General features: G+C 38.5%; 1 protein-coding gene across 3 annotated transcripts in view; it reads left to right on the top strand.

The window, feature by feature from the left end:
* hbs1l (HBS1-like translational GTPase) overlaps positions 1-9,789 on the top strand; it is a 172,626-nt gene extending 162,837 nt beyond the window's left edge. For all 3 annotated transcript variants that reach the window (XM_060849819.1, XM_060849810.1, XM_060849837.1), the window contains 4 exons: positions 4,116-4,224; positions 5,336-5,436; positions 7,597-7,741; positions 9,119-9,789. In XM_060849819.1, coding sequence (XP_060705802.1) covers positions 4,116-4,224; positions 5,336-5,436; positions 7,597-7,741; positions 9,119-9,130 — 367 coding nt within the window. In that variant the 3' untranslated portion in view covers positions 9,131-9,789. The remainder of the gene's footprint in view (positions 1-4,115; positions 4,225-5,335; positions 5,437-7,596; positions 7,742-9,118) is intronic.
* The last annotated feature ends 2,920 nt before the right edge of the window (positions 9,790-12,709 follow it).

Genomic DNA, 12,709 nt, shown 5'->3' with positions numbered 1-12,709 from the left:
CTAGTAACTGCACTCCAAGATGAACATAGTCCATCAACTACTACCCTCTGTCTCCTTCCAGCCAGCCAATTCCTAATCCAAACCTCTAATGTATCCTCAATGCCATACCTCCGTAGTTTTAGCATTAGCCTACCATGGGGAACCTTATCGAACGCCTTACTAAAATCCATATACACGACATCTACTGCTTTACCCTCGTCCACTTCCTTAGTCACCTTCTCAAAGAACTCAATAAGGTTTGTGAGGCACGACCTGCCCTTCACAAACCATGCTGGCTATCCTATTTGTTAGTGGGTTAGGGAGTATCACAGTTAGTCAGGTAAAATGGCCACACTCCATCAAGGTGCTCATCCAATTCCAGTGCAGGAATTTGGAGTTGGCCCTACCAGATCTGTCTCTATACACTTGGGAGATTGGGGCTGTGTTCAGTCCTGAATATCATGTGCTACCAATTTGGGGATTGCAGGTCGGTTAGTTGGTGTACTGTGAGGACCTCAGTCCCAGTACTGGGCTTTACTCAGTCAGGTCTGCCCTGCCAACTCAGGTCTGGGCATCAACCATGCTCATTCCTAGGGATTTAGGTAGTAATGGTAAGAGAGCAGTCAATGGAGTCCTATGAAAAGTGGACAAACTTGGGGATGACATTCATTAGGCTGGGAGGCTGACAACAGTATTACTGTGAAATGAGCCACTTCACAATAGAAGGTGGGATGTTGTATATCATAGGAAAGCTCCTGGAAAGTGGATTGTTGGACAGGGGAAGAGGAGGTTGTGTGTCACAAATTATGGTTGCCTTGGCTGGCCAACAAAGAGGAGAAAGTGAGGTCTGCAGATGCTGGAGATCAGAGCTGAAAATGTGTTGCTGGAAAAGCGCAGCTGCTCAGGCAGCATCCAAGGAACAGGAGATTTGACGTTTCGGGCATAAGCCCTTCTTTGGCCAACAAAGAAATGGGAATGTGCAAACCTCTCAAGGGAGTCACTAACAGTTCTCCACAGGACTCAGCAGAAACACGGGGTGACAGAGGTATCATTGGGGCTGCTGGAACAAAACAAAAGAGAACAAGTTCTGAGAAGTTTTGTAGCTCAGGTTGAGTTTCTGGATGTAGGTTTGCACGCTGAGCTGGAAGGTTTGTTTTCAGATGTTTCATTGCCATACTAGATAATGTCATCAGTGAGCCTCCAGATGAAGCACTGGTGGCATGCCTACATCCAACAAACCTACATCCACAAAAGGAAACGTGAAGGACGGAGGGTAATCTTCCTGTGTCTCAGGTAGAGTCTAGAATCCACCTGAATATGAATTTAGAAACTTGCTATCTCAGATTGAAAGTTAGCTTCACAGTAACTGTACAAAATTGCTGATACTGTCTAAAGTGGGGTGAAGTAAATTAATGTTGTTCTTTAGAGTGGTGTGGAACTTTTGGTATTTAGGCCCTGATGGTGGTAATTATAATCATGACTGCAGTGATTCAATAATACCACTCATCTAGTTTCACTTCGTGCTTCATTGGCAGAACATTCATTGTCCTAGACTTCAAATTAAGAATTGTGGCCTCAAGCAATCATGATGTTTTTCCTTATCATGTCATGAATCAAAAGTTTTTAGAAATAATATTGTGCTATCTTCCTGACAATCCTCACCATATTACCTGTTCAGATATCTAGTGTGAACATTATTGCACTTGGAGTCCTTGTTGCCTGTTTCAAATTCAGAGACAGGAATTACAATGTTGTCAATAATCCCAGCAAGAAAAGTGACTAGTAGTGGCTGCATCACAGCCTCAAGCTGGGGGAGGGAGCAGCTGAAGATTCCCCCAAGGCAATAGAGAAGAAAGATCAGATTCCACAGCTACAGGCCTCATTGTCTGAAATGTCTGAAAGATAGTGTAGGTTCTTATTGTAACTCCTGGATGAGGTGAGTCAAGCAGCACAGCCTCCTCTACATTGGGGACCCGATGTGGCCTCCTCTACATTGGGGACCCGATGTGGCCTCCTCTACATTGGGGTTGCATCCGCTGCACCCGATGTGGCCTCCTCTATATTGGGGAGACGGGCCGCTTACTTGTGGAACGCTTCAGAGAACACCTCAGGGACGCCCGCACCAACCAACCCAACCACCCCGTGGCTCAACACTTTAACTCTCCCTCCCACTCCACCGAGGACATGCAGGTCCTTGGACTCCTCCACCGGCAAAAGATAACAACACGATGGTTGGAGGAAGAACGCCTCATCTTCCGCCTGGGAACCCTCCAACCACAAGGGATGAACTCAGATTTCTCCAGTTTCCTCATTTCCCCTCCCCCCACCTTGTCTCAGTCGGTTCCCTCAACTCAGCACCGCCCTCCTAACCTGCAATCTTCTTCCTAACCTCTCTGCCCCCACCCCACTCCAGCCTATCACCCTCACCTTGACCTCCTTCCACCTATCACATCTCCATCGCCCCTCCCCCAAGTCCCTCCTCCCTACCTTTTATCTTAACCTGCCTGGCACCCTCTCCTCATTCCTGATGAAGGGCTTATGCCTGAAACGTCGAATTTCCTATTCCTTGGATGCTGCCTGACCTGCTGTGCTTTAACCAGCAACACATTTTCAACTGTGATCTCCAGCATCTGCAGACCTCATTTTTTACCCAGACAATGGGACTCTCCACCACTGCTGGCCTCCCCCCATGTCCAGGCTGCGATCGACTCAACTTGTTGCTTTGCGAGCACTCTGTTATTGACCTGCAGAGTTCATCAGTAAAAGGCTTCTATTCCATCAATGCTCAGATTATATGTGACCACTGATGAGGGCTGCCATGTCTCTTATATGCTGGTGAGCTCTCAGGTTCCTGCTCTCTTCATATCTATCCCTACAATGGGATGAATGCTTTGAGATGGGGAGCACCTGCTCCCACTGTGGTCCCTGACACCTTTCTGATGCCCTCAGATTAACTAAAAGAAAAGGTACAATCTTCCTATGGCTCAGGCGGAATCTGGAATTCACTCACAAGAACATGAATTTGGTAACTTGCCATCTCAGATTGATAGTCAATTCAGTCAAACCGCTGCTCATGCTTCCACTGGAACACAGCGGAAGAGACTATAAGCCTTCTTAAGGTTTTGTTGCATCGACTGTTTTGGCAGGGCCTTGCATTAGAGTACAGGGTGAGTGTGTCATATCATTAGTCATATATCATGCCCTTTATACTGGGGCTAATCATGTGGTGATGTCTGGATGCAGAAAATATGGTGGGACAACCATCATTTTCTGAGGACAAAGATGAGGACATTGACAATGAGACCTATTCATGACATCATGACAGGCCAATGCATCAGTGTGCAAAGCTAGAAAGGACGCTCATAGAAACCCACTTCCGGGATAATTGAGCAGAGTTTGGAGTGTTCAAGATTGCGGTTTGTCTGGGAAGCAAGCCCTGCTTTGTGCAAAGAACATGTGGACCTTGTTATTGTTGCTGAATAAATGTTTTTCTATCATTTGTGATTGTAAACTTGATAGCTTCAGGTGATGACTTCCCAAGTATATGCAACTTACATGTGCCACTGACTGCTGGGAGTTTAGCAGTGGTCAGTGAGAGGGCCAACTAACATTGTGTGGTGATGATAATTTAGGTCGTTTTTAAGACTTCAGTCTGCGTACCATATCCAACTTGGCTCCTGATTGTGCTGGCCCAATCAGAAAGCCAGCAAATCCAGAACCTCAGCAGCACAAACACAGCATGCAACCCATTTCCTAAGCTGCTCTGGGAAACCTCTACATTGGAAATGCAAAAGGGAGCCATCCCAATGCTGGTCTCTCTGCCTCCAAGCCTTCTGCTTATTAAATTGCGCACAATGTTTCAGTTAATTGAAGTTCACCTCTTCTCTTGTAAAAATGCACAAGTGTGTTCATTTTGACTGTTAAGGGTAACTATTAAGTTGTGGCAGTTGAGCTTATTATAATTATTCATGTTTTGATATATTTATTCATGTTGTAACATATAAACGCACAGTTTAGCATGATGTATAAGCATTTTGTGAAGGCGGACTACTTAACTTTTAGAAATGTTGAACTTCACTTATTGTCTGTTTTTAACTAATTCTGCTGATATTTTTTTAAAATTTCTCTTCCTATAGTGTCGGGTGTATTTTTTGTGATCAGAAAATACCTATAAAAACATGCATGAGATTTAGGGCTCGAGTTCTTATTTTCAGTATTGATATTCCAATCACTCAAGGTTTACCAGTAAGTGCCCTTTTTTCTGCATTTATTTAGAATTTTATAATGTGAATAGAGGTTAAAAGCAAGATTGTTTCAGGAAGTCCAATCTTTCTGTTGCAGTCTTGCATAACTTTATCTTGCCTTCAATGAATTTTACCTTTATTTTTCTGTTTCCTCTGTATACTTTTAAACACATGAAAATGTTAATTTTGGGTTTTGCTTATGGTAAGCTAGAATTTGCTGATCTTTTGGCCAGAAAGATTGGATTGCTATGTTAACATGGAGCTGACACTATAGAATGCTGGTTCATCTTACCCTGAAATGTGAAAATTAAAATCAGACTTCCACACTCTGGCTATTGCAGTGAAGTGATAACATAACCAGAAAGTTCTTATGATGGTCAAAACATTTTATTTTAGTAAGTGCAGACTATGCATTATAAGCAAAATACTAGATAAACACCCACCTCACATTACCTTTATTTTAACTAAATTTGTAATTTGTGTCTCTTTTAAGCCTTTGGGTACTATTTAACCCAATCTTGCTTGTGCAAGTAATTAAAGCATTATATGTTTGAATTTTTAGAATAGACGTATTAGGATGCCCTGAACCTATTTTGTTAGGAATCTTTGGGAAATTAAGTGTTTATTTGTAAAATTCAAATATATCTTAGCAACTAAAATTAATACAAAAGTGCCATCTTTAAGTAGAGTGGTTAGGGAAAAATAAAATCATTCTTTTAAAGATCTGCATGCAGGGCATTGTGCTAATCTGTAATCGAATTTTAACTGAGAATTTAAATTGGCTTGTTTTTCTCTTACGGCACTCTTCACCACACTAAGTGAACAATTACTGCAGTTATCATGATCCTCTTGCAAATATCTCAAATCGTACTCTGGGAAGTTTTGTGTTATTTTGTACTGTCCATCATGTAATGGTTGAATTTGAAATTGTGTATTCTTATTTTGTTTCAAACTCTGAAAAGACATGAACTTTGAGGATATTGACTAAAAGAAGAACTTGTTCAATAGGAATAGAAAATGCAGTACACTGCTGCTTAATTTTAAATATATTTTGAATTATGTGGACAGTTGTCCTTCATTGTTTAAACTATTGAATACATATTTATTAACAGGTTTTGCTACACTACCAAACCTTAAGTGAACCATGTACAATCAGAAGGCTAGTGAGTGTACTGCATAAGAGTACCGGAGAGATTCTCAAGAAAAAGCCCAAGTAAGCATTACTTAAAATATCTTTACTTATTTGACTATTTTGCTTCATGGTTATACTTGCAAAATGAAATTCAAAATTGAATGTTGCACCCAACGAATTAATTGTCAATTGTTGAAGTTATTTCTTTTCCTATTTTGCTAAATTTTTTTATAACTCCTGTTTCATGCACGTGTTATCAGACCAAAGAAATAAATCCTTCCCATTACACTTCCAGCATCACTTATGAGCTGATTCATGTCTGAAAGTCACCAATCAATCCTTATTGCTTTGTGTAAAGTATAAAGACTCTTTGGGCATCTTTCCTGATAATATGGCTAAGTTTGGAACCTTTCACATAGAAATTCTATGCTGGAATAAACCTTCAGAGCAGTGGTAAACTACCTAAGTTATTAATCTAATTTATCATTCACAGAAGTGCGATGGTGATAATTCAAATGTAATAATTGCAGTGAAGTTTGTTTCTATCCTGTCTACCTTGGGTACTCCTGTGGGCACCAGCTTTTGTGTGTCTTGAATTTTATGTATTGTGCCATTGCTCATGAACATTACTTGCCTGTTAGGATGCAGTCTACAGGTAAATGCAATTCTGTATTTGATATGCTCACCCCAAATTGCTGAATGTTTTGAATTGTTTTCCACTTTGAACTGCTCATGATTTAACTAATAGGATATTGTGTCATACCACCTTGTCTACCACAAAAAGTGATCGCAGCAGAATCTTGTTCAATTCCATCATTTTATTTGAGTAAGAAATGTAAAAATAAAAGGTCTACAATTTTACTTAAAACATTTTGTTTAGCTTCATCATGCACTTTTTCGGTCTTGGGACCAGCTGAATTAATACACTAACCAGTTATGGTAATAAGTGCATTTTTGTCTAGGATAAGATAATTTCTAGCCAAATAATGACAGTGAAGGTGTTTTGACAACTTTATTTCATTACTCTCCAAAATGATTTAGTAGTCCTCAAATAAATTTTCACAATGATGCACAATGCAAGACAGGCTGAAAAATTAATTGTTTTCCTCTATAATGATAAACTCTCATTTTTGTGAAGGCTTTAATTACATCACCCATTTTGGTCACTGCTGTTCAAATCATTTTGCTCACAAAGCATGCCTTGTGCTAAGTTAGTTTTGCTTGAATATGGTTAAGCTAATTATTGAATCAGAATTATTTAGTGATTCATACCTTTTATCTGTTATTGACTAAAATACATTTTGAATGAGATTGATAGAATCAGATTGAAATGTCACTTTGAGCTATTCATGAAAAGTACTGTAAATTATACACATGTATTGTACATCATTTAGGGAAAAAAAAAGATGTAATATTCTGAAAGATGTGAGCAAGCAGTTTTGGAATGCCTAAGATTAGACTTTGATCAAGCACTTAGGTGGGTCGTCGGCTCAGAAATCAAACCACAATAATATGTTTTGTAGCTGTGGCTAAATATGAAGCAGAATGAATAAGTGAGCTCATGCATTATCTGGGGGTTTCATGATGCAGCAAACAAAGAAATTTCCTCCTCACATATGACAGGCACTTGGGGTTCAATTTACTTAAAATCATCTTCAGATTTCTAGGTGATGCTCCATTTCTAACCCTTAATGTAGCATTTTCCTATCCCTCTGATTTAAAACCTAAAGAAGTATTATCTTAAATACTTCCATAAAATACAAATAAACTGAAAGGAAATTCCTGTTAAATGCATATGTGCAGTCTAAAGACCATAAGTTCACAAAGTGTTACTGCAGTATTTTTCTAGTTAATTGACAGACAATGGCTACCAGAGTGTCATTGTACCATTGAGTAGCTCACTGAAATGAGACTGACATTTGGACAAATTGACAAATGAAAATAAAGATTAAGGCCAAATTATTAAAGGAAACAATATTTTGCTTTTGAAGGTGAGTAAAGATTGTTCCTAACATCCTTGAAATTATACACCAACTGGTTACTGTTTATCAAAACTCCAAATGATAGGATGGAGGTGGTTCTAATACGTTTTGGTTCTTGAGCATTTTTGATATTAGTTTGTGGGGTATAGACATTGCAAGTTGGACCAAGCATGTATTCCCTATCCCTAATTGTCTTTGAACTGAATGAGCCAGGAAATCTTTAATCTGATTTTTCTTTTTGCTTTCATATGATCTTCAGATGTTTGACTAAAGGGCAGAATGCCTTGATAGAGCTGCAAGCTCAGAGACCTATCCCTCTGGAACTTTACAAAGACTTCAAGGAGCTGGGTCGTTTTATGTTACGATATAGTGGATCCAGTATAGCAGCAGGAGTAGTCACAGAGGTAACTATTATTTCAAACTTAAGATCTGTTTGGTTTTCCGCTGAATGAAACTGTAATTCATTTAAGATTTAACATAAGAAACCACATCCTTAAGTTATAGGCTTCTTTTTAACTGTAATTGATTCCTTTCTTAATAGCTATGGGACTTCCCCACTTTATTTAAAACAAAAATGCCTGAAAGGTGAATTAGAATTCTGCATTTTCCCCTGTGCTATCCATACAGTTGAATCTATAACAAATTAATTGATTAAAAACTTTGGCTGTCTTTACAGTGACGTTGTATGTGATATGAGACTGAGCAATCTCAGCAGTTGCTCACCCACATAGTGAAAGTACCTCTGGCTTGGTCACAATTGATCAGGCTCACATTAACACAGGCTGACATGGAGCATGATATACAACATATGAATTAGGAGCAGGAGTAGACCACTCAGCTCCTCAAGCTTGCTTTACCATTCAAGCTATCATGGTTGATCAGATTGTATCCCAGCTCCACATTTCCATAACCCCCAATAATCTTTCACTTCCGTCTCATCAAGAATCTATGATGGTGATAAAACTTCAATTCCGATTTGACACTTGACTTGAGAGCTGCTAGTGGCATTCAGAATTTAAGATGTTCATTCTGTTATCTTGGCACTCTTGCATCTGGATCAACTTTAAATGAAATACTAGGTTTGGAGAACTGTATGTTTCTACTGTTTAGTAGATATTTCTCATCAGGGAAGGTACATTTGCTAGTCTCAGTAGAATCACTGCTTTTAAGTTGTTGTCAAAATTTTGTTACTTGCTTTGAAAATATATGAATCACAATTAAATAAAAAACACAGAATCACTTGTTACAGTCATTTTTATTTAATTTCTTCCCCCTAAAGAAGGCAGTGTCTCATGCTGAATTACTATCCAGTGAACTTTAATAATCTTGTGACACTTTACCTAAGTGATGGTTCTTTATTTTTGCCTTGAGGCATCAGATGCCAGATGTCAAAGTCTAATAGCACTTTGCAAGTTGTTTGCTTAAAAGTGCAAGGTGCATATAAAAGACAAACCTTTCTCCAGATTATTTTAAGCATTTTTATTTGAATAAGTTTTATAAATTGAAGAGGTCTTGAATTGTTCTTTATCCTTATGGGCGCATTTAGAAATTGAAGTAGGCATGTCGTCTCATATTTATTACTGCTTTATTAGTGTGATTTAGCAGGTCATCAATCTGGTGATACGTATGCTGCCAAAATATGCCTTGTTTCTGTTATGCAATAAATTTAAAGTGAAGTGTATTGACTTACATAACTTTTTTTAAAATCAATTTTAATTATCAATGATTTCACTTTGTGCTTCAACAACCTAGTAATGTTACTATTCTTTTTTGTTTTATAGATAAAAGAATAATTATGGAGATGGGTTTCCCAATTTTAAACCTTTCTTCAGACTTAAGAAACACAGGCCAACTTGACAATATTCCACAACGTTGAGCGATGTAAGAACTGTGGTCGGCAAACAAAGTGCAATTTGTAATAATCCAAAATGGAACCTCCATGAATGTGAATTGTCCTTTGCAATATTGTGTTAAAGAAAGCAACTGTCAAAGTGGTTTCTCTAAATTTATTGAGTCATACTGCCAGTAATACCTCCATAAGCAAAGTTGCACTGTGTCTGAGAAGAATCTCTGTACACGATTAGTTCTCGTGATTTTTATCAGCACCCTGCAGACTGATGCATAACACATATAAAAAAAATTTAAAAAGGAAACTGTTGGGTGCATGATGAGTGACCCAGCTGAATTACACATTTAGTGGCCAAATTTAATAACAAATACTTCTTTGGTTTGCCTGCCTCTTATTTGTTCTTCCATTAGTGTGCCATGATTTACTAACACATTTATGTGTTGATCTGCTGACACAAGTTGGTGATAACAAGTAGCAAAAGTACTTAGAATGCTCTTTCAAAGAAAATGATTTGCAGTACATCAGATGATCAGATGTAATACCCTTATCTTTCACATCAATGGGAAGTATTCCAAAAATATTTATCAAGGTGCAATTAATTAAAGCTGGTACTGAATAAAATCTAGTTAAAGCAATACATTGCTTCAATATTTTGTCATCTGTTGTTTAATTGATATTTTTAACTGAAAATTCCAATTGTCTAATTTTGTTGTTTTAAAAATATTAATTCTAGCTGCAAGAGGCTTAGAATTTCTTTACATAGTGTAGTTTCATTTTGATGCATACGTCCCTTCTCGATAACAGTGCTGATTCTAACTAGCAGACGAGTCATTCTTGTAGTTTGTTGTTCTAGTCTGGTACTGTAGGCTTCTTTACAGTTTTTGAATTGACCAACCAAGGACTTTCAAAGTTTGAAGCAGCCTTGTAAGGTGTCACTTTGCATACTGGTTTCTCTCAGTTTTTTTAACATGATGTAGGTTGCAAAGCCAGAACATTTGAAAAAATATATTTTGCCTCTCCCTTCCCCACAGATGTCTCATCAGATTTATTTGATAGGTGAACCACACAAATCAGGAATATGTCAGATTTGATCCCCAGTCTGTTGATGTGAAGCAAGAAGATGTGCATTTGACCTTGGGGATTCCTTTGTTAGGCAGAGGAAAATTGGTCAGTTTCCACTTCTGGTTGAAATAATTTGTATGGATGTTGCTTTGAAGGCAGGACTAGGCTTGGCTGTAACCCTTGTCTACAATCACTGCCAAAACTCACTCATAAACCTTAAAAGGGATGCTGCAGCAAATAAGCAGCAACTTCACAAGGGAGGAAAATGACAGTGATGGAAACTTTTGGAAAATAGAACAGTTCTGATAAGGTTTTCAGACAGAAACATCTGCTTAGTAATTATTTGACATGTTGTATTGATAAATCTTTCTAGAATGAACAAAGAACCTCCATAAAATCCCCCTTTGTGCAGTTTTCACTTGAACTAATACATTTTATTCATATATTAATTCATGGGGTGCAAACATTACCTTGCAAAAGCAGCATTCACTGACTTTGAGAAAGTGATAATGAGCTGTCATCACAAACCATATAATTGCATGTATCCCATCCAGACTACATTTTGTGATCTTGCTAACGTCAGTGCATCCTCCAAAAGGTGTTCAGTGTTGAGGGATATTGATTCATCTGCTGAAAAATGAAGGTAAGCCCTAAGCAACAGCAGGAACTCACCCACTTTTGACTTGAACCATGTAACTACCAATTTAAATAAAAGTCTTACCGGAAAACATAATTGAAATATTTAAGGAATGTAATTATAATCTTGTCACATGATTTTCCTCTACATACTTGGTTTATCAGATCGGAAAACAGTCAAAGTTGCGAGAAGTGAGATCATCTTTCCAAGTGTTAATATTCAATCATCACTTCATTTTTGTTCAAGACTGAACTTTCTACTTTGTGTGCTGTGATAATTTAGAACTGAGCACCAAGAATAGAAAGTCTTTCATCAATAAGACGTTCTCTTGTTTGGAAATATAACACAATCATAGGATGCTTTGTTGTATTTGACTTACTTAAAATGGCAATTGTGAATGATGCCAGTGCTTAGCTATTTAATATGTACGAGTGCAGTCTGCTGTGGTAGAATTTGGGCTTGTGCCCTAAAAAGCATTAGCATGGACCCCTGGATAACTAGTCCAGTGACATTACCACTTTGCCATCACCTCCCACTATATAGTTCACAGGCACAGGCAAGTAAATTCAGTAATCAAACAGGCAAATTAGGTGTTTTGACTGGCTTCTCTTAAATGTACACTTTCAAACCAGACATATATTTCAGTTCAGCCACAGGAAACAGCCTATGAATGGCAGTCCTTTGCAAAAATGCATCCAGTTTCAGGTCAGCACCACAGTTCGTAAAGTAGAAATTTCAGCACCTTTTTTGGGTTACAGTACTTGAAACAACATTTGAACTGACTGTTCACCATAACTGAATTTCACAATACTCAAGTTAAGGAAGCTTTTATGATATTGCTTGCCATAGTTATATTACTTTTATTTATTAATTTGAGGGAAGGTCTGTTGCTATAAATTGCACTGTAAGTCATCACAATGTTTGAACACAGTTATGGCAAAAGTCAAAAAAAATTGTCAAGCACTTTCGTGGGTAGTTCTAAGCAAAGAACTTTCATATACTTTGCTATGGGTATGCACATAAGTCCCAGTTATGCCTTTGTGAATATTCCTTGATCTAGTCCTACTCTCCTACCGTAACTTGTTCTGTGATAAATCAATGACGTCTTTGGTGTTGCTTTGTATTCTCGTCTGGAATTGGTAAAATTAATAATATTTGCTTCTGATTTCCAGCCTTCTCTCACCACCACTTGATTCATTTCTAATTATTTCCTTCCTTGATTTCATTGTTTCCATTTTTGAGAATAGGTTATTCATCAATATTGTATACAAGCCTATTGACTTCCACAGCTATCTCAACTGCACCTCCTCACACCCTCACATTCCATTCCATTCTCCCAGCTTCTCCATTTTAGTCACAATCTGTCATACCGGTGTCTCCGATATTTCCTCCTTTTCCCTCAACCAAGTGTTCTCCCCACCATAGTTGTCAGAGTTCTCAGCTTTTTGAGCCCATCCTCTGGACTGCTGCCCTTGCCCCTTTCTCTCCTTCCGAGAACAATGATAGGGCTCCTCTTGTCCTCACTTTCCACTTCACCAGTTACCACATTCTGCTACATTCAGCAAAGTGTAACCACCAAACTCATCTTCCTCTCCCCTCCCTTGTCAGCATTCTGTAGGGGCCGTTCCCTCCATGACATCCTCTATCACTTCTAACAATTTGTCACCACCCCATGGTATCTGCCCAGACATTTGCAACTCTTGCCAATTACGCTCTGCCATCCTCATTGTCCAGGGCTGTGTTCACTGCTCACAGTCTCCTCTACTTCGATGGCAAACTGTGAGACTACTTTGAAATGCCTCCACCCTATCCATAGGAACAACC

The sequence above is a fragment of the Hemiscyllium ocellatum genome, chromosome 3 (genome assembly GCF_020745735.1).
Source record: "Hemiscyllium ocellatum isolate sHemOce1 chromosome 3, sHemOce1.pat.X.cur, whole genome shotgun sequence".
NCBI classification, from domain to species: Eukaryota; Metazoa; Chordata; class Chondrichthyes; order Orectolobiformes; family Hemiscylliidae; genus Hemiscyllium; species Hemiscyllium ocellatum.
This window is presented reverse-complemented; position numbering and strand designations above follow the sequence as displayed.